This window comes from Myotis myotis, unplaced genomic scaffold (genome assembly GCF_014108235.1).
Source record: "Myotis myotis isolate mMyoMyo1 unplaced genomic scaffold, mMyoMyo1.p scaffold_m19_p_14, whole genome shotgun sequence".
Classification (NCBI taxonomy): domain Eukaryota; kingdom Metazoa; phylum Chordata; class Mammalia; order Chiroptera; family Vespertilionidae; genus Myotis; species Myotis myotis.
In genome coordinates, this window is record NW_023416318.1 from 27895608 (window position 1) to 27918368 (window position 22761).

The window sequence follows — 22761 nt, forward strand, 5'->3', positions numbered from 1 at the left end:
GTCAAGGTAAACTCACAGTTCTCAGGGGGAATCATCTCAGTAATAGAACAGAGAAAGTCTGAGGAAAGTAATTTTCTCTTGAAAGAAAAAGACGACAGATTAAAAAAAAAACCCACTGATTAATGATTTTTCAAAATGCTTCAGAGGTGATATATTTCTTATACAAGTATCAAATATGTAATCATATATGTGTAGATATATATAATATATTATTATTTTTTAAAAAAAATATATATATATTTTATTGATTTAAGATTGGAGGGGAGAGGGAGAGAAAGATAGAAACATCAGTGATGAAAGAGAATCATTGATAGGCTGCCTCCTGCATGTCCCCCACCGGCAATCGAGCCTGCAACCCGGGTATGTGCCCTTGACCAGAATCGAACCTGGGACCCTTCAGTCCACAGGCTGATGCTCTATCCACGGAGCCAAACCTGCTAGGGCTATATAATCTATTTTAAGAATAAATGTTTTGGAGTGTAAGTTTTCATTTTGATGTATTCTAAGAGATTTGAAATATGTGAAATGATCACGCATTTTGAATCGAACCACTGAAAGTTTTTCCTGTACCTAGAGCTGAATCTTTCCTTACCCATCCTAGCACAAATATATTAGATTATAAGTCCTGCTGTAGTGATATTATTTGAATGGTTATAGTTATAGTTAAAATGGTGCCAGTATTTCCATTATAGAACCCTATTCTCAAGGATTTATAAGTTCACTATAAATGTTTGCTCTGCAATTCAAGTTGGCAGCAAGCATCTTGGATTGGTGGTATTTTTTTTTCTTTTACATAGTATGGGAAAGAAAGACATCCATTTATAGCCTAAGTAGGAAAATATGACAAAGAATTCCATTATTCTCCATAACCAATTTATTTAGCCTTCAAATTAATGTTCAGCCTAAATTTATTGTATGTTTTAGGCACTAAAAGAACTAACCCAAATACCTGCAAGAATAAGTTGAGAGGATTTGTTTCCCTTTTTTGGTGGTCTTAGTTGGTTATTTAAAACTCCTAAACATGTAGATATACTTAACTAGTTGCTTTGATACTTTATTATTTCAGCACAATAATAAGGTGAATACATTATCACATATCTTGGGTATTTTTTTAAGATACCTGTTAACAGTCTCTACTTAAGAAAGCAGCAATTAATTGGCAAAGCTCAGAAAAGTTTCCAACAGATATGTATGTGCTAAAATTGGGTAGAATGATGAGTGGGAAATTAAGAGAGGGAGGAAAGAGAAAAAATAGTTTTTACAGAAGGAATAATATGGACAAGGGCAATGAAGTAAAGAGGTGATAGTATGTCTAAGGAAGAGAGAAGTTCATGTGGCTGGAGCCTATGATGCTTTGTGGGGAAGTGGCAGAAGTTGAGATAAAGGTAAACCAAGAAAGGCAGCATAAAGATGAATTTTAAAGGGCTTAATGTTCCATCCTAAAGAACTTTGATTTTTATCTTCAAACACATCTTTACAGTGGGATAGTCACACTAACTTAACTCTTGTGCTAACATCAAAATACAACTCTGATAAAAAGTATAATCTAATATATTTGTCCTGAATTGGAAGGGGATTAGATTATAGACCCCAGATAAACTTATTTAGAGATTTGATTCAGATTGCATGATTCAATCCCTTTCAGTGCATTCAAATGATAATGCATGCTCTAAATTAGAATATATATATATATATATAAAATGGCTAATATGCTAAGTGTCTATCTGACCAGTTGCTGTGATGCACACTGACCACCAGGGGACAGACGCTCAATGCAGAAGCTGCCATTTACAGAGAAAGGGCACTGCACACCTGGCACCCACAAAGCAACACTCAGCTTCCCCCAAGTGGGACACAGGCCTTGCAACAGCCCACCAAATCGCAGCTGATGCTGCCGAGACTGCATGGCTCAAAATGCTGCCCACAGCCCAGCCCCAAAATGGTCACTGTGGGTGCTGGGTAATGACATCATGTAGCAACGCCCGGCTTCCTCTCCCTAGCGTCAGGCCATTTAATAAATGGCACCACGGGCCTGGTGCCCACAAAGCAACACTTGGCTTCCCCCAAGTGGGATACAGGCCCCGCAACCACCCTGGAGTGACACCCCACTAAATTGCAGCCAATGCTGCCAAGACCCCATTGCATAAAATGTGGCCCACAGCCCAGCCCAGTCCTGAAATGGTTGCTGTGGGCACTGGGTAATGACATCATATAGCAACGCTCAGCTTCCTCTCCCTTGCGACTAGCCTCCTTACAGTTTCTTCAGCCCAGGAATATGACTTGCTGTGTAGCCAGGTGAAAATATTTTACACTATAACCAAATGTCTGTGAAGCATTTTCCCATGCCTCATCTCATTTGATCCTCACAGAAGTCCTGGAGTAGGTAGATAGGAGATTCGGTGGAATCCTATTTTCTTTTCATTAGCCGGAAAACGGAGATTTAGAAAGTTTAGAAATTTGACCCTACTGAAAAGAAATAAGAAATGGTAGACCTTGAAAAAGACTTCAGGTTTTCTCACTGAGCAGAATATAGTCAAACACTGCTGCAGTTAAGTATTTTACCCTTTGTTCTCCCTGCATGATCTACAATAATAGTCTGCTTTGTGTTGATATTTACTGCTGTGTTGCTGACAATTACCTGAAAGAGAAGTTGCGGTGCTTCACTGGGCTGGAAAAAGTTTAGCTATATCAGAAAGCAGATCTAATTAAGCAAGTTGATTCTATATATATAAAAGGCTAAGTCGACTAGCGCATGCGTGATACATATAAAGCTCTCGCTGGCACCAATCACATGAATGTGTTTCCATCTGTCATTGTCAATCGTGAATTTGGTTGACATTTCTATTATAGAGAAAGGGTGAATAGTGATATTGAAATATTTCTTCTAATTATTTTTTTTCAATGTGCATGAATCCGTGCACCAGGACACTAGTATATTTATAAAGATCAAACTGGGCTTATGTTCTAAGTGTTTAGGCATTCAGGAAATAGGATTCATGGGATGTGCATGATTTCTGGTTCCTGATTTACATATCTATTTACTAGGGTATTTGAAAATTATGTCTTTGGTTTTATATCACCCTGAACTTGCTTTATGCTTGTCCTTCCATTCTCAATGTTTCTTTTTTTCTATAATGATGGGCATATATGATAGAATGTTAGAATGTGCTGGTGAATACAGGCAAGCAGATCCCAGTTGGTCAGTTTTTGACATTGAAGTTTTCTGTAGCTGATGCTGGTCAGACTCGAAGCTTGATATACCAAGATCTGAAGGGGTCTTCCTGGGATTTTTATACTGACTGACTATTTGGATGGCCAGTATTATGTTTTATATGGAAGAAAGCATTTTCATCCATTCTGATTTATCTTCTCCATACTGCCTCCCCTAAAAAGAAAGAATTAATCATTCTAAAAATAAATAAGTGCTGTGCTAATAATACATATATACTATGTACCAGATACTATTCTAAATGTTTTATAAATGTCAACTCATTTAAGCCACACAAGAACCCCACATCCACTCCTTTTAATGATGATAAAACTGGTGTTGAATAATCTGCCGAAGGCCACATGTCTAGCAAGTTAGTAGAGTCAGAATAGAATCCTGGTGCCCTGCCTGTGTTCCTGCCCCTAGCCACTGGTTAGGCTAACCAAAGAAGAGTTCAAATACAAATGGTGGAAAGAAAAAGAAAATAGCTTTTTCTAAGTAAAGGGATTTTACAGTTGAATGGTGTGAGATAAGGAAATGCAAGTTTATATGATAGACATCCTGAAGCATTTAAGAGTTATTTAAAGAAGAGATCTGAGAACAACATGGTTATCAATGTGTAGAGTACACTGCAAAGGAGAGCATTAATTAGAAAGCTCTCCCTGTATTGCTAATAAAATCTGTGTCAAAGACTTCAACATTCAGACAGCAGTGGTTCAGAAAATCTGGTTTCCCTGGAAAGTAGTATAAGCATCACCCTGGAACTTGTTAAAAATGCAAATTATCAGGCCTTTCTGCAGATCCAAGGAATCTAAAGCAAAGCAATCTATGATTTAATAAGCCCTCTTAGTGATTCTCAGCCACACTAAAGCTTGAGCACCACAGATTTAGAGAAACAGAGACTGAATTAAGAAATTATTGGAGAGATGGCCAAACTTGACCATAGACTTAGACTAAGTGGGGAATGTTTAGAATATGGTTAAATTAATCAACCATACAGCATAGTATCATTACATTTTTAGTACCTATCCTATATAATAAAAGCCTAATATGCTAAGTGCCCAGTCCTCTGTTCAACCAATCAAAGCACAATATGCTAATAATGTGCTAAGGCCTCTCAACTGTGGGCTATCATATGCACTGACCATCAGAGGCCAGATGCTCTGACTGGTAGGTTAGCTTGTTGCTGGGGTCCCACCAATCAGGACTGAGCAAGATGGGCTAGACACACCCTGGATCTCTCCTGGGGTCCCTCTCCAGCTGGCCAACCTCCCGCGTCTCTCCCTGGCCCTAATCATGCACCAGTGGTGTCCCTCATCCTGGCCTGCACCCTCTTGCAATTCAGGAGCCCTTGGGGGATGTTGGAGAGCCAGTTTTGGCCCAATCCCATAGGCCAGGCCAAGAGACCCCACTGGTTCACGAATTCGTGCACCAAACCTCTAGTCTAAAATATGTACATATGAATAAATAACAATCACTTATATTTAGTGCTTACTATATTTTAGAGACTGTTCCCATTGAATTGCATGCAGTGTTATAATCATATTAAAGATGAGGAAACTGGGACAAGGGGCTATTTAATCCAATGTCACAGGAATAATAATAACTCAGATTCAAACTCATAGCCAGGCACTCATTGCAAGTTCTCCTGCTACATTACGAGCACATTCAAATCCAAAGAGTTTGTTGGCAACACAATTTGGTTGGAATGACTATACAGACAATATAAGATGACAGTGGTTGAAAGATGACATATGTCTGGTTGGTGCCCAAGCAATGCCCACGATAGTTAAAGATGTAGTTATAGAGAAATCTCTATGATGCTTCCTTGATGTTTAGGCAGATAATGTCATAAATGAACATTTTACATAAATAAAACAAGAGAAGAGATAGAGAACATAAAGTACTTCTGTCCTAAACACTGCTAACCTTAATTGAATAAATCTGTTCATGTTTCACAAGTCAGACTGTACATACGGGCTTTTAATTTGAGTGAATTGGGCATCATGCTGGCTGATGTTGGGTTCCCACTATTCCCTCCTATTCATTATATCAGTTCTAGGTAATAGCTAAATTGACTGAATTCACAATCTATATCTCTGACTGGATCATAGGTGGCAGGAGATGAAAGTGCACTTCCAGATAAGTAAACACTTCATAAACCTGACTTTTCCGAAATATTGTTACTTCTGTGGGCCTTGCGTTTATCATCTGAATAAGAAAGAGATTGCACTACAGAATCTCCAGGGATGCTTTTAGCCTGGCATTTCTTTATTTTTCATTTTTTATTTTTCATGTTTTACTCTTACTACTGGGGCTCTTCTAATCTGCTCGTTTCTCAGAATACCCTTAGGGACCTGGAGTAACTCATAAAGGTAACAGGATCAGAGGTTTATCTTTACAACTTCATCAATGACCCCCTCTTCTGAGCCTCTCTCTCTCTCTCTTTTTTTTTTTTGTCCCTGTGCACCCATCAGGAAGAATATATGCACCCCTATGTTCATAGCAGCGTTATTCACAGTAGTTAATATTTTTATTCTCTTTCGTTCCCAGCCCTGAATGCAGGTAGAGGAATAGGTGGGATCTGCTCACCCCTTCCTTTGTGCTGACACCAGTAGAAACGTGAAATGCAAGACTGACAATCACCTCGTTTTTAATTTTTAAAAGATCGGTGCTGCCTATGGGTTTTAATATACTTCTCCTCTGCGGCTTTTAGTGTCTACATTTTTATTTAAAAAGCTTAATACTGAACTGTAAAAATGTCCAATTATGTTTAAGAAAAGCACGGAAAGGTTGAAAGTGTCTGCCTGACAACCACCCTGTTTCTGGAGACAGAAGGGTTGATTTTTTTGGAATATGAAAAAATAATTTGAAATGACCTGTCCTTTTCTATCTCTCCCCACACCCTCCCTTCCATCCATTCTCCTCTCTCCTTCTGTTTCCTTTGTTTTTATCCCCTCAGCTTTCAAATCCATCTCTCATTTCTTAACTCTGTTGTCTGACTTATGCTACCTGCCTTCTTATTCATCATAAATCAACTGTGAATGGACCTAGGACAATTTACGTGCACAGCTATTAGGTTCTTTTGGTAAGTCTCAGTAGCCACAGTTGTTAGAAAAGAATGAGGGTTAACCACTATTCCAAGAATTTCTCTAAGTCCAGGTCATAGTGAATGTAAGATGCAGACCAACCTATGCTACGGAATCAGACATTTAAGTAAGCACAGGATCTTAGAGCCTGTTCTGGATGCTTGATGAAGTCCCAGCTCTTGGTTATTTTAAATGCCTGGGAAAATGACTTTCCAAAAAGGTTTTCATGAAGCTAAGATGGCAGTATTGCAGGGGCATCATCCAGCTCATCATCTGTCAGAATTAGGTGACTAAGATCTGTTAAAGATCACTAATAGCACCCATTTCATGTGGTTTTTGTGAACTAATACATTTACATCTCTCAGAGTTGTGCCAGTTACAGATGTGTCAGTTATTATTACTATTGCTATGGTGCCATTCCTTAGAGTGAAGGATGAAAGGGCTCTTATATTCACATATTCTATTTAAGTAGAAGCAAAGCATGTCTATAAGGTATTTTGGCCAACCCACATTTCTTGAATATTAATGATTTCATAAAGATAACCCATTTCTAACTTTCATTACACCGATTGACAAGCCGATGATAACCTACTTCTAACATACCTTGTAATTAATTAGCAAAGCCACATCATGATGGGAGATGATGATAGCTCAAGGCTTCTGGAAGCCACCTCTGGCTTCTATAATTCTGGCTGACACTGGGGCATAAATTTCTGATGAAGGCAGCTGAATCTCTTGGGACACAGAATAACACTAGCACACATTTATACTCCACGGTCTATGCTGAAATATTTAAGAGTATATTTCAGAGAGCCAGGCAGGCACCCTGTCTCCTGCAACCAATTCTTCACTCACCTAACCCCAGTTTGTCAAATGCTGCCTCAGTTTCCTTTAAATAGTGTATTTCCAGCCACAAGGACTGACCAGCTGAAGAGACATAGTGTAAGCGCAAGCTTTATTCGCTTCACTCAGATTAGGCATGTGTTTACTCACAAGACTTTTCTCTACTCTCTGTACAGAGAATCACTCTTTGTTCCACCAGATTACAGCCATTTATTATAAATATTGCAGCATCAGTATCACAGCATCCACGCTAGAACCTCCTAAGTATTGCAAAGGTGCCCTAGACATCTGCCCGAAACACTACAGCTACAATTTCTTTTGTCAAGGAAGCAATAAATATTTCTTTTTTAGCTCTTGAGACGCTAGTAAAACTGAGATTTCTGGCCTATCCTTTCCCTAAACCCGTCTTTATCTCCCAGGGCCCCAGGCAATATAAGACAGACAGGGAGCCTCTTCTTCATTCAATTCTCTTGGGAGGGTTGATCAGAAGTTTCTTTACTTAATTCTATTTCTATGGCTTTAATTTATACAACTAATTCTCCAAAGTCCCAGCCCCATCCTTCCCTGGTAATCAAGAGAATAACAAATATAGTTCGTACTTATTAATTATGGATATGAATTCACCTCCTCACTAAAATGTGTAAACCCCATGTCCTGGCCAGGTAGCTCAGTTGGCTAGGGTATCATCCTGATACACCAAGATTGTTGGTTTGATCCCCAGTCAGGGCACATGCAAGAATCAACCAATGATTGCATAAATAGTTGGAACAATGAATTGATATTTCTCTCTCTCTCCCTCCAGCCTTCTCTATTTCCCTCCCCCCCCCCATTCTTTCTTCCTCCTTTTTCCTTCTCTTCCTCCTCATCCCTTCCTCTCTCTCAAATCAATTTAAAAAAGCATCAAAAAAATTGCAATCCCCAAATCAACACCCATGGCACGATGCTGGTCATTAACAGACATGCACAGAGTGGCAAAAATTTGAGTCCCGACACCCATGTTGCTACCTGAGGTCAAACAACACAGCACTCTACCTTGTTTCAACTCTTGTATTATAAACAAGGGGCCTTTTTGTGGTCTATTTAGTGGCACATTTTTCACATTTTTGCATGCTTTTTGTTGATCACTTTGCTGTTTAAAATGGCCACTACACATAATGCTGAAGTGCTAACATTCCTAAGCTGTGGCACACCTTATGGAGAAAATAGGTATTAGGTAAGCTTCGTTCAGGCTTGAGTTATATTGATGTCAGCTGTGAGTTCACTGTTAATGAATCAAGAGTACATATTCAATAAGATGTCTTTAACCAGAAAAACACATAAAACAAGGTTATATATTGATTAGTTGATAAAAATGTTGTGGCCAGCGGCTTGCATGAACTTAACTCCTCGGGGCATTGGTTCAGGTTTGGCTAATTCAGTGTTCACAGTGACTTTATAGACCATAACTACTGGGAAGAATGAGAATTAACTGCTTGTTCTAAGAGACTGACTTACATTTCACATATGCTGGGCACTAGAGGGAGTACAAAGAAAGATTGGACTCTGTTCCCCTTCAGGAATTCCTGTAGTTGGTGAGGGGAGGACAGATTAACACTGTAGAGGAGGGCAGTGAGAGCAATGCAGTGCTCTGCATTTCCTGTAGATGGAAGGAACTGAACGCATTGTGCAGGCTCATCAGCTCGATAGGTGAGACCTGTATGGGAGGAAAAGCATAATGCCTTAATTGTGGGGAGCATTTGATATCTTTTAAATCACTCTCACATTAAATATCGCATATCCTTCCTGCCCTGTGGGATTCTTAGGGAAGATAGGAACATGACTATTTTATAAAGGAAGCCAGGGAGCCTCAGGGAGAGGCTGAGTAACGAATCGGGCATCACTGGTAAATGGCAGTGCCAAGGAGGCAGCACAGGCCCCCTCCCTCTGCTCTTTCCCCGGGAACACTGTGAAAGATCAAGTTCACAACAGGAGCCTGGGGTCCTGGAACCATACCGGGGAGGGTGATATCCTCTTCTTCCCTTTGGAAGCTTGACTTGATACTTCAAAAATGAATAATCACCACCCTGGACTATGAGTGAAAGAAAATACAGAGGCTGAAAAAAGAATACAATGAAGAGGAAGGGGCCCAGGGATACGGGTGGCAACAGGACACAGTGGAAGGTGCAAGATTTAGAGTCTGTTGGTTTATGAGCAGTTAGGGGAAAGTTAGGAGATACAGCATCTTTAAGTAAATAAATGTACCTTCTTTAGCATGGCTAAGCCATTTCAGTTCGTGAACTGAAGAATTATCTTCTTAGCAGAAGGACATAAACTTTTGACAGGAACCTAAGATGACAAATTGCGACGGATTTGACTTAGGGGCCCCTAGACACTATTACAGAGTGACCCCCAGTGTCCCTGGGTCCCCTCTCTGCATGGACTATGAAACAATATAGAAGTCTAAATGGCCACTTGTATGAATGGTTGATTTAAGTGAAATCCTTCTAGATTACTTTTTTTTCTTCAATATGGACTTCACATTTGTTGATACAAGGGATAATATCTACAAGGAAAGCCTGTGGGAAGTAATATCTATTCTGAGTTGTTTCCCTCTCTCTTTACATAGAAATAAAGACAGAAAATGACCAGTCACTGGACATGTCATAGTTTTTATCATCTTTTGGAAACTGGAGGAGTGTTTCCGCCATAATCCCAAATCTTAGCTGCCAGCCTCAGGAACTGTGGTCCTCCTTGCCAACTTCACTCGCTGTGCTTGCTGGCTTTTGAGATTTTTTAATGTGTGTTGGCTGTGCTAGTCTTTCATCCAAGACACACAGTTAGAGACACAGCATTTCACCAGTGGGATATAAATGTCCTCTCTTTCTTGGGGATACTGGATTTAGGAATTTTTGTTTCTTGATGCTATTTTCCTAATGAGACAGCGTGAGAGAAGACAGAACTCTGCTGTTATAAAAAAAAAAATCACCAGAGCTGGGCTTCTATAGAGATCTTGTGGGTTCTTAAATATCCCTAAGGTGTTTGATTGAAACACAGGCAAGCTCATTCCTCCTCTTTCTCTCCTCTGCTGTCCTCTTTCCCACCTGTCCCCTCTCCCTCTTGCACTCTCCCCTTTTCTCTTTCCCTCAGCTGCCTGTGCACACACCCCGTTTCTCCTGTGTGTTTCCGTTCCCTGCACTTCCACCGCCTTATGAGATAGGATATTGTAGTGGGAACGAGGGCTCTTTGTTATGAGTCATATCTGTAATTCACAGATCATCAGACCTGATGCTTGAGTAGATGGTGTCAAGCCATCTTTGGCAGACCGGGTTTGAATACCTGGCAGAACAAGTTTGGTCCAATAAAAAGAGCAGAATTCTTTCCCTTTTCAGAGCTCTCAGGACACTGGTTACATCTAAACCATAGGGGTAGGGGAAGGGTGCCATTTGCCATTGGAATGCAGGCGGAGGGAGCACCTGGCAGAGGAGGGAGAGTTGCTTTTGAGGTGTTCCCCGCATTGCCATCCACGTGTCCCTCGGATGCGTGGAGAATGCGTGAGAGAGGCAAAGCGGGGTGATCTTTGTGGGAAGCTGGACCAGCCTCCCTCCTTACATAGGCTCGTCCTCTGCATTGCATCCCAGCTTCAGTGATTTGCTATTTGGAGACTGCAGATTTGCATAGAGCCCCCTCGCTTCGCCAGCGCCAGCGTGTGTGTGGTATTTCTTTTCTTTTCTTTTTTTTTCTCTCCCTCTCTCTGCCCTGCACTCCTCTGCTGCTGCTCTTCCCTGGCTCCGCTTCTCCCGTCCAGTCCCCGCTTCCCTCCTCGGGGTGCCCTCTTGCCTCCGACCCCCGCGCCTGGTGTGAGTGCCGGGAGGCAGCGGGCGCTGATCGCCTCGGGAGCAGGCGATGCGCGCCGCTGCTCCGCGCGCTGCCCGCGGGAGGCTGGCGCGAGCTGGCCCGCCGGCCGGGGCCGCGTGGAGAGAAGGGGCGCCCGGATTCCATGGGGTCTGCTGCTCCCCGGAAAGGAGGCTGGGCCGGCGAAGTGGCCTCCCCAGTCCCCGCGCACAATGCTAAACGGATTGACCTAGCGGCTCGGCGGCGGACGGCTGTTATGTAGAAGTGAGGACCCTCCGGGAGGAGCTTTCAACCGTCTCCCCGCTCCCCACCCCCTGGCACGCGCTCGCGCCCGAAACTCTTTGGGAGTCTCACCGGAGAGCCTGGAGCCCTGGAACTCGGGGAGCAGCCGCCCTCCCCGCACTGGCTGTTCCCGGGGGCTGCCTTTCGGGACAAGCACCCCCCCGTCGGCTGCATCGGCCTCGGCTATGTTTTGGATTCTTTGGGGGACAAGGCGCGGCGGACTCCAGGACCCCGAGAAGACCGTCCGAAGGAGGGAGAGGATGGGTGCTCTGGCTCGGTGAGGCGGCGCCCCGCAGCCCACCCTGAGCTGCCCGCCTGCCTGCTCCCGGGTGCCCTCTCCCCTCCCTGCGCCCCAAACTTTGCCTCCCGTGGTAGCTGCTCCTCCGCGGGCGCCCCGCCATGTACCAGAGGATGCTCCGGTGCGGAGCCGAGCTGGGCTCGCCCGGGGGCGGCGGCGGCAGCGGCGGCGCAGGGGGGCGCCTGGCCCTGCTCTGGATCGTCCCGCTCACCCTCAGCGGCCTTCTAGGAGTGGCGTGGGGGGCGTCCAGCTTGGGCGCGCACCACATCCACCATTTCCATGGCAGCAGCAAGCATCATTCAGTGCCTATTGCAATCTACAGGTCACCTGCATCCTTGCGAGGCGGACACGGTGGGTCTGAGATGCCAAGTTCTCCGGGGTTACTCCCGGCCTCCCCGCTTTCAACCCCGCGCTGGCTTTTCAGCCCCTAAGGCTCAGAGAAATGGGAGCGCAGGAAAGGGAGGCGCGTTTGGGTGTGCTTGGTGGGAACCACTGATCTCTTTGAAGACAATAGAAGAGGGATGGGGAAGGCATCCGGTGTGTTTGTGGTGAGGGGTGGGAGGGGCATCCCTGGTGAGGGTGCTGGAGAGAGACGTGGGGCACCTATGAAGGGACCATTCTTGGCTGGGCATCTGGGCCCCCTGGGAAGGGGGCGTTACTAGCCCGAAGGTCACTCTGTGTGGCTGATGGGGCGCTGTGCTCAGCCCAGGGACCTGAGCGCCAGTGAGAGGAGGGCTCTGCAGAACCTTTTGTCTGCGCTGTGGGCTGCCCCACCTCCTGCCCATTTCCCTGGCTTTGGGGAGGGACAGGTTCCGGACCGCACATTCCTCCAGAGTGTGCCAGATGGCAGTGCCAGCCAAGGCGGGGGGCCCGGGACTCACTCAACAGGAGTCCAGTCCCTTTTGCCCCCACCTCTTCCCTTAATTGGAGAAGGTAGGAAGGTAACTGAGGCTGACCAACCCCTGCTAGGCTCAGAAAAGACCTCTGCACACCACCCCTTTCCCGCACCCCCCATACACATTCTCTTATTTTTCTTGGTGATTAGGCTCAGATCTTTTCTAAACACAGCAGGGAGGCTTGGCTACCCCAACCCATCTCCCTGAGGTCATGTCTGAAGGCTGTTGGGGTAAGGGATGTCTTTGCTTTCTCTTTCTTCAGCTTAGTGCTTCCTAGGGAGGGAAGGTGAGCCAATGCTGGTTGGTGTAAGTCCGGAGGTCTGCTTGGAGGAGGAGAATTTAGAGCAAAGAGAAGCTCTTCTCCTCATCCTATTTTGGTTGTGTGTGTGTGTGTGTGTGTGTGTGTGTGTGTGTGTGTGTGAAGAGTAGAATGTGAAGGAAAGCCTTGGTGGGCAGGTTCCTTCTCCAGAGTGGCCAGCAATATGAGACCAGGTTCCTCTCATCTTCAGATAAAAGTCTATTTCAGATTCCCTGAACTGACAGTAAATAATGTATCAAACTGTGTTTGTCAATCTCTCCCCACTTCCAATCTGCTCCTCCAATTTAAAGTCCACTACTTTAAAAAGCAGGGCAAAAGTTGTTGTGGACACTCTTTCTCATATTCCATCCTCCCTTCCTTTCCTTCCAGGGCCCCTCCCTCTTTCAGACTTGGTTCAGCTCTGGACCCTCTGTCCTGCTCCCTAGTAATTCTTCTCCCCTGAGCAGCCGCCGGTGATACCAGGATGGCCCTCTTCCCCAGGGACATGCAAAGCATATAGTTTCACCTACCTGAAGAGAGAAGAATAATTCCCCTTAGCAACCCCTCTTTCGGAGTGGCATGGAGACACACCTCATTTGGGTCCCAGAAATCCCTTCCTTTCCCCAGTTCCCTCTCAAGGATTCTCTCCAGCTTAGAGTGGCTAGGATGGAAGTGATGCCCCAAACTGGGGCATCTTAACTAAGAGTAACATCAAGGATAGATCCCTGTGAAGCAGCAAGGAGTCTCGGCTCTCACCAGTAGTCCAGGAGCCTGCTGCTCAGTTACCTGGGTGCAGTTCTCACCCACTGCCCTGTCTTTGTGCAGAATTGTGTGAGTTCCAGGGGAGGGAGATGAGTGAGGGCACAGGAGTGGCAGACAGAGAGTGGGTGGGTGGGTGTGCTGAGTTAGATGGGGGTAGGTAAGGGGGTGGGGCACCTAATTGTAGCGGTGGGAAGCACTTGGATAGTAATCCAATACACATATTCACTTTTCCTTTGCGGTGGCTCTGCCTCTCTCCCGGGAGATCAGGCTCCATTGGGGAGAGCGCCCAGTGAGGGGGGGTGGGGGTGGCGAGAAGGAGAACACTACGGGGGCCCTGCCAAGAGTGGGCACCCCTTCCTCTGCCCACCACTGCTCTGCCCCAGTCAGGCGCCGTCTGCTGGTCTTTACAAGCATTTCTTTCCCTCCAGAACATAGTGATTGTCTCTGAATGTGAATGAAAAAACCAGGCACATCCATCATTGAAAAAGAGAAAGGATAGGAGAAAAGTAGAGAAAACGGTGTGTGAGCAGCATTTGGCATCGTTCTTTCGAGTCAGAGAACTTTTTCTTTCCTTCAGGTTCTGTTGTTTGTTTTTGAAACTCCCCATCCACTTTGGGCTGAAGCTTTCTGATTCTTTTTTTTTTTTTTTAAATCAGAGTAGCAAACTTGCCAATATCCACCCAATAAAACCCGGTGTGAATTTTTCCTACTTCCTTTATTCCCTCCCTTGAAAAGAGGGAATTAACTCTGGCTAGAGTATAATCAAGGGACATTAAGGATGAAGTAAGCCTTAGGGTGGGGGATGGAGGTGTGTGTGTGTGTGTGTGTGTGTGTGTGTGTGTGTGTGTGTGTGTTGGGGTGGGGGCGTGCATAGGGGCTGAGAGCAGGGCAGGCAGGGTGGTGGTAAAAGGAACCTAATAAGGACGAGGTGATGTTGAATTTGTTGGGTCAGTAAACTCCTTCAATATTCAGCTAATTAGACTAAGGGCCCACAAGGAAATAATCTTTGAGCCTAATAGATGAGGGTGAAGGGAAGCACAAAGGTGAATGGCAATATGGTAAATTCTTAGCTGAAAATCCAGGCAGGTGCAAATGAGGTTTACTTCAAAATTTGAGACTATTGCAAGTGTTATGTATATAGATGAACAAATGAGCCAGCCTGTTTGTATTAGAATTTCTGGGAATCATAAGACATTGTTCTCGTAATAGGGAAAGCGTGTATATGCTTGAAAGTGTACAAGAAAAATCATGCATGGTGAATTTGGGGGGATGACATGAATCTACCCTCTATGTTGTGAAAACTGCAGGGTTGACTCTGAGGGCTCATTCTTCTTCATTTTCTCATCACGCCATGCTTCATTTGCACTATTATGAGGTGTCACTTACAAGGATTGCAGGGTGCTGGAAGCGCTCATGGCTACCCAGAGGATCTTTGTGCAAGCTGACCCAGTTGCAGAGATTATGACGAGAATCTTTTTTTTTTTTACATGCACATGAGAAGCAGCATTTGAGATCTCTGCAAGATCCCATTTTATTTTGCATGCACTTAAACAAGTAAATGTTGAAAATACCTCCTAGAAAAATGATATTTTCCCAGTTAAATAAACAGCAAACTGTGTGATTGTAAAAGATAACAAAGCAAGCCTGCTTGTCATTAAGAATGCTACTTCAAGCCAGCGAAGGTTGAGAGTAGACCAGGGTGCTCATTTAGGATTGCTTTAGTGATGTGCCATGTGTGCTGAGCATAGAATGATGTCAGTGCAATGCTCAGGCTCCCATCTCTGCTCCCGGCTTTCCTAAGTACCTCTGCATAGTTTTGAAAATTAACTTAAAGCCTCTTAATAATTTCAGGAGATAAAGGAATGAGAAAGCCATCACACAGCTGAGCACACCAGTGCCAGGCATTCTCCTCTCACAACTATGAGCTCCGGAAATTATACTGCCATGATTAGCTTATACTATTAAAGGGCAAAAGGGCTTTCCCAGAAGGAAAAGTTAACAGATTTTAAAAGTGTGGATTGTAATTGAAGTAACCCAGTGCTGTTATATAAGGATAATAATATCTTGCTTATAATGTTTCTCATTCCCAGGCACTTTTTTGTGCACATACTAAACTTCTAAGAGGAATGCTGTGTTTTGGAGGGAATTGTGATTATGATCCTCCTTGTAGGGATACTGAGGCATACTATAGACACACACACACACACACACACACACACACACACACACACAGCCAAATCTCCAATCAGTTAAAGAGGATTTAGAAACAAGACTTCCTGGCCCACAGCCCAGAGCAGTTCCATGATCTCACAGGTTTTGAAACTGGAACTCAGAGGGCCCACCAGGTGCTTCAATGATTGGTGTTTGGGGTAGAAATTATTACAAGGAACAGGGCAGAGAATTTTGCTTCCAGCACATATTAGCAATAATGAATACTGTGAGAAAGGCTGATGGCAACTCACTGGTGTCCCAGGGATCACTTCATTGATTCAGCTGAGGAGGTTTTTGTTTGTCTTTTGTTTTTCTCAGAGGCAGGAGGTTGCTGTTTGATGGAGCTGATCCCTTTGCTCTTTTGTCTGGCAACCAAGAGAGTTAAAACCTTTCACAATATGTTTGACTTTGCTGCTTTAAAGAAACAGTTAGCTTTTATTGTAATTGATATGTGTGGCCCAGAACATTTTTGGCTATGAATATTCTGCTGAACTATAGATGTCCCTACCCTACATCTCTTCCTTATTGGGCTTTTTTCACAAAAATGTGCTTCACTGCGATGCAATTTTAGGCAAGATTGCCAGCTAATATTTTTGGGAGTATCTCTGAATCAGTCATGGTCCAAATAATCCAAAACTCTAGGATACTTTTTTGGTGGCCCCTAACTTTAATATACTTATTGCTCAGATTGTCCATTGATTTTTTCAGTAAATGTAGAGTATATGCACATTTTTGTTTTTGTACACCAGGTACCATGCAAGGGCGGATAATAATGGGGATGATGGGAATAAAGGTGAGAGAGGAGGAGCCAAGATACTGAAGGCATGACAATCAAAAAAGTTTACAATTTAGTTCTCAAAGTCCAAGCTGTTGTTAGAAAGAGTTAATCTTTAAACAAACAAAAGTTGCTCTTTAAAAACAAAAAGCATAAATCATGTGTATATGTAGCAATCATCTGAGATGCAACATGAAGTGATCTGGTAAAAACATCAACATGGTAAATTGTATCTAGATCACTTTCTGTTGTTCTTTAACATTAATGCTCTATAGGAGCTTCTTGCACAATTGCTTTCTTCCATGTTGCTGCATATATTTCCTCTAGCAAAGCAGAGTCTTTTATTTTTTAAATAAAGGTAAGACTTGTTTTGCAAATGTATTTAAGATAGGTGATTCATTGTCTTAAATGTTTCCTATTATATAAGTAATCAAGGCAGCTTGGTCTAGTGAAGGTGATTTTCAGGAACATATTTGTGTGAAAATTTGGCCACTGCTGCATACATTGTGTAAATTTACTAAGCTACTTACCCTCACTAAGGTTGTTTTGTCAATATATAAAATGAAAATACACTGAATTGCATCTAGTGAAAAATGAGATCATGCATTTGACAAGTGCCTAGAATATAATAGGCCCCTAATAAATTTTTGTCCATAAAATAGATCTTTAGGTTCTTTCCACATCTTGGCTACTCTGAAGAGTGCTACTGTGAACTAATATCTCTTCAAAATCCTGATTTCAATTCTTTTTAATTTTTTGAAGAACCCCTATACTGTTTTCCATAGTGGCTACACCATTTCCTGTTCACAATTTCACAAGGGCTCCAGTTTCTCCACATCCTTGTCTAAACTTGTCTGTTTGATAATAGCCATTATAATAGGTGTGAGGCGATACCTTTTTGTGGTTTTGATTGAATGGATAAAGAAAATCTGGCATATACATAAAATGGAATATTAATCAATCTTAGAAAAAGAAAGATATTCTGTAGTATATGATAACATGAATGAACTTTGAGGATATTATCCTGAGGGAAATAAGTCAGACAAATCCTACATAATTCCACTTATATGAGGTATGTAAAGTAGTCAAATTCATGAATCAGGGAGGGAAATGGTGCTGGCCAGGGGCTGGGGAAAAGAGGAAATAAGTTGATAGTCAATGGAGCCTAAAGTTTCAATTACACCAGATGATTAAGCTCGGAAGATCTGTACAACCTTGTGTCTATAATTAACAATACTCTATAAGCACCTTAAAAATTAAGAGGGTAGATCTCATGTTAATGGTTCTTACAGGACAAAATAAAAAAAATTTTAAAGAAGAGATTTCAGAGATAAGACACATGTCAGAAAAAAAGAACAAACCTTGAAATCTGGAGACCTGATTTCTAGTTCTAATTCAGCCAGTTATTAACTGTGTGACTTCTGGAATTCATTTACAGCTTTGAACATCAGTTCCCAGACAGAACGTAGCTCTAAAAATGTGAGGAGCATGTTGCTCTCATTTTATAGATGTGAACACAGAGCTCTAAATAATTTAAGGGAACCGAACTCATAGTCACAGCTAATTAGTAGCAGAGTTGGAAGTAGAACCCATATCTTCTAATTTATCTTCCTCCTCAGTTAGGACACTCTGCCAGGAAACCTATGCTCCAGTAGTGGGGAGAGGCGGTACGGAATACTCTTTAACCTAAGGTAGTCGTTTTTAGATGATAAACTGGGATTAGAACCTAGGTCTTTGGGGGAGATAATAGAGCAACGCAACTTAGTAGAGAAAACCATCTTTGCTCTGCTGTTGTTCATCGCCATAGTCCGCCTCAATGCCTCATTTACATGACATTGTGTACCTGTTTTTAACGAAAGACAGTTTTTGAGTTGTTGCTGTTTGAGTGGTTGAAAATGGCTTTTTATATTGTTTTGTGAATCTTACATATGTGGTGGTGTGTTGTTGTTTTTTGAATTAGGCTAACATCATTTCCAACTTTGAGTTCTAAGATTTCTTTAGTAATAGGATCTCTTAAGATTCTAATGTTCTTTCTTGTCTTTCTCAGAGTCTTACTGATTCTAACTAAACAGACCATAACTGGAGCTATTTTAGCAAAGATTGTATTTGGGTCCCTTAAGCCACCTAGTTGTCTCCATCATTAGTTAAAGATGGTTTACCTCACTGCATAAGAATCATAGTATGTGGGGCAGGCTCCGGGTACCTGCCTAGTACTTGCCTCTCAACTGAGGTCCTAAGGAATGTCTCTTTGAGAAAAGCACCCGCTTCCTTTTCTTGGCTTTTTGCCCCATCCTTTTTGGTGTGCGTAGGGTGTAGAATATCTCTCTACATAGAAATTGGTAATAGCCTTTTAAACTATTCCATTCTCTCACAAAATGCAAGATTTTATTTTTAGTGTTGATCCTACAACAATTCCCTCAAGCTTTTGACAGAACTTAGTAAAAACAGCCAAATTTTAAGTATATATTGCCACAGAGCCCTCAAGTAAAGTGTCTCATTTAATCATCCTAGTAATCCTGGCAGGGCTTATGATCACCACTTTGCTGACAAGGAAGCAGATTTAGAGAGGCGAAGATTCTGCCAGGGTCATTTAATTAATAAGTAGCCGCAGTCCTTTTGCTTTTCCACTGCAAAATGATAAGAGGCAGGGTTTAAAAATAATACTTCATTTGAATTTAGAAGTCCTGAATTTTGTCCCAGTGTTGTCATTTCCCAGACAAAAAAAAAAAAGGAAAACAACCCCCCAAGAAACCCAAACCTTTTTATTTATTTATTTATTTATTTATTTATTTATTTATTTATTTATTTAAATATATTTTATTGATTTTTTTACAGAGAGGAAGGGAGAGGGAGAGGGATAGAGAGTTAGAAACATCTATGAGAGAGAAACATCGATTCAGCTGCCTCTTGCACGCCCCCTACTGGGGATGTGCCCGCAACCGGGGTACATGCCCTTGACCGGAATTGAACCCGGGACCCTTCAGTCCACAGGCAGACTCTCTATCCGCTGAGCCAAACCGGTTAGGGCAAACCTTTTTTATTAAGAATAAATTTAACCAAAAAAATAGATAACACATCATTATTAATAATTTCAAGTGAATATTGATGTGGAATTTATATTTTTATTCAAGTGGAAGAAATTTTAGTTAATATTCCATTTTGATACTTGGCAGAAAAATAGGTAGTAAGGTAGGGGTAGATTAATACATGAGGGTCATTTTCAAATTAAATTTAAAGCAATGTACTCAGGCAGTGATAAAAGTTAGTAAAATCAAATAATAACCATTATACTAAAATACTTTGTGACTAAAATATGATTCTTCTGGACAAACTTCCTTTTAGTCACCAAAGATACAGGTAGTTGAAAAGAACCTGCTGTTGATGGTGTGAATTTATTATCTGCGATTTGTGAGATGGAACTGAGGTTGTGTCCAACGGTGTTTCTCCAGTAAACTTCAAGACACGTGGCTATGTGCATACTAAGATTGCATGAAGCTTCTAGGAATCTTGTAGCCACTTTTATTGTGAAATTCAAAATACTGTTAGAATTTTTGGCTATGGGATCTCTGATTTAAGTGTATTATGTAATCTGACCCACATTTAATGCAAGATTGTGGACTTTATTTCATGTACATTACATTTTTATGTAAACTTGATGAGAAAAGGTATTATAATCTATCAGAAAATAAGCAACTAGAAAGAAATGAAACTTTAAAGTTAATAGTAATGGAGTGGGTTTTACTATGTGGTAAAGCAGAAGACAATGGCATTTCCTGGCTTGGGCATCACTTCTGCACAGTATGTTGCTTATGTGAGTTGCTTTGGGACAAACGTCCATACATGTAATTATTTATGTGGTTCAGCCTGTCTTGGATATTAATTACCATGTGATAATCATTACATTTTTCTGGATAACTACAGGATTCAGACCTGGTAAAAAGAAGTGGTGTTCTTGATGCTTCTTAAAATCGAGATGATTTTGGACTCTGAAATTTCTATAATTTTGTACTAAGGTTGAATTATCTACAGCATATAGTTACTCAGCAGGAAGTACACCACTGTGAGTGATTGTGGTGTGTTCTAAAAAGTACATTCAGGACAATATGGAAGCCAGTGTGATGGTGCTCCATTTAATACTATCCGGTTAGCACTTTTATTTGGGCTTGCAGAATGATGCTGTAAAGAAGTGTGTACTTCTCCCGAACTTCCTTTCACGTTTTTCAAGATTTTGACTTTGTTAATCAGATTAACGCTCTAGTTCATAGCCATGGTGTTTTATATGTAATTATCCCTTTCAATTAGCAAATATGTAGCAATCTGTTGTGGAGAAATAATATTGGAGCATGAATAATTTAAATACCTCTGGGAAGGTTTGCCTGAAAGGTGTATTATCGAAACTGAACTTTCTATTTGTTTTCCAGAGCATTGTTTAGTAGTCTTCTTATTTAATATTTCATATTGATTCCTGAAAATCTTGCCATATTGAACTACTGATGCTCACACACTGATTGAAAATCGATCATTTTGAGATTAAATCTTTTTAAAGATTTTCCTCAACACTCTCAGCTACCCTTCCTTGAAGTCCACACTTAATATTTTCAAAATTGCAATGTGCTGCATCAGTCCCTTTTCATGTCTACTATCAAAGTATTAGCATATGCTGGGATAAAATGAATATTAAATTAATCTCTGTCAGCAAAGTGGTTAATTGGGCACGCTGTTAAATATGCAAATAATGTACTTCATTGCCCACTCATTTTTTCCTGGGGACTTGTTCTAAGTGAGAAAATAGTTTTTGATACTGCTATGGACAACGTATCATACCTCAGTTAAAAGCAGAATACTGTTGGTGGATTTCTGAGCAACATCTTTATACAAAAGCCTGTGTTTTAGTATCTTCATTAGGTATTGATTGTCTGGGTGCCTCTGTAATGACTAAGACATATAATAACCGTCTATTTGTACTTGCCAGCAATAAAACGTTTGCCTCAGTGATTTTATTTTTAAGCATAAAACTGTGCTTTTTCAGAAAATAGAAATTTAAATTACTTTTACACAACAAATAATTCAAAACTTGGCTTGTGGTAAGGAAGTGATTTAAATATTGTAGGAGTATTTCACTACCTAATTTTCTCCAGTAAAAAGGCCGTAAAGACAAAGAACTAGGATTATATAAGTGGTAGTAAATGGCCAATGAAGTTATTTATTTACTGAATAATCATTTCGTCCTTTCTATATATCTGGTACTATTCTAAGCCCTTAGCAAATGATGAACTCATTTAATCCTCACAACAACTCTGTGAGGGAGATAAAGGTAATCTCCCATTCTACGCATAGGGATATAAAAGCATAGCAACATTAAGAAATGACAAGGCTGCCCGGCTGGTGTGGCTCCGTTGATTGCGTGGCATCCCACGCATCAAGAGGTTGGTAGTTTGATTCTCGTAGGGCATTGCCTGGGTTGCAGGCTTCTTCCCCAGTAGGGGACGTGTAGGTGGCAGCTGATGAATGTTTCTCTCTCATTGATGTTTCTCTCTCCCCCTCCCTTTTTCTATCTCTAAAAATCAATTTTAAAAATCTTAAATTTAAAAATGTCCAGGTTACAAAACTAAGGTCATGGTGTCTACATTTCAACCCATGTAGGCTCAATTCCAAGCCCATGCACTTAACCCTACATTATGCTGCCGACAAACATAATTTATCCTGGAGGTATATATTTTCTCCTCCTCCAGCTTTTATCACCAGTGATTCATAAAGGACTAACCAAGGACAACTATCTGGATCTACTTGGTTTAATTTCCAACAAGTCTTTTCACTGAAGGTTTAGTGCCTCATCCTTATCTTCCAATTTTGTTTGTAAGCATCTTGCTTCTAACTATATAGGGCATCAGGAGGCCTGCCTGTGCCTCCCTCCTTCATCCTTTGTTTTGACTGGTTTATTAATCTGCATATCCACCACCACATCAAGGGTAAAGGAATGATTGATTTAAGATGCTTATTCATGTTTATTAACTTCATTCCTTCTAGTTGGTAAATACATTCCCCACCAAATTGATAGATCTCCTGTGATAATAGACTAATTTGCAAGCTCATCCATGGTTTACAATTAAAAGGGAACAGTTGCAATGTATCTGATTATGCGATTATATTCTCATGAGATGAAAGGAATCCCTCTGTAAATGGTTTTAAAAATTGTATAGTTCTGAAGGCATGGTATAAAGAAAACACTGACAATTAATAAGCTAAGTATTCATCCCCATTTTAATTA

General features: G+C 41.7%; 1 protein-coding gene across 22 annotated transcripts in view; it reads left to right on the forward strand.

The window, feature by feature from the left end:
* NRXN1 (neurexin 1) overlaps window positions 1-22761 on the forward strand; it is a 999389-nt gene that overhangs the window by 616284 nt on the left and 360344 nt on the right. For 3 of the 22 annotated variants that reach the window (XM_036334618.1, XM_036334619.1, XM_036334622.1), the window contains exon 1: window positions 10682-11902. The exons of 18 other annotated variants lie outside the window; for them this stretch is intronic. In XM_036334618.1, the coding sequence (XP_036190511.1) occupies window positions 11653-11902 (250 nt within the window). In that variant the 5' untranslated portion in view covers window positions 10682-11652. Of the gene's footprint in view, window positions 1-10681; window positions 11903-22761 lie in introns of those variants that run through there. One more of the 22 variants, XM_036334620.1, reaches the window with a different exon arrangement.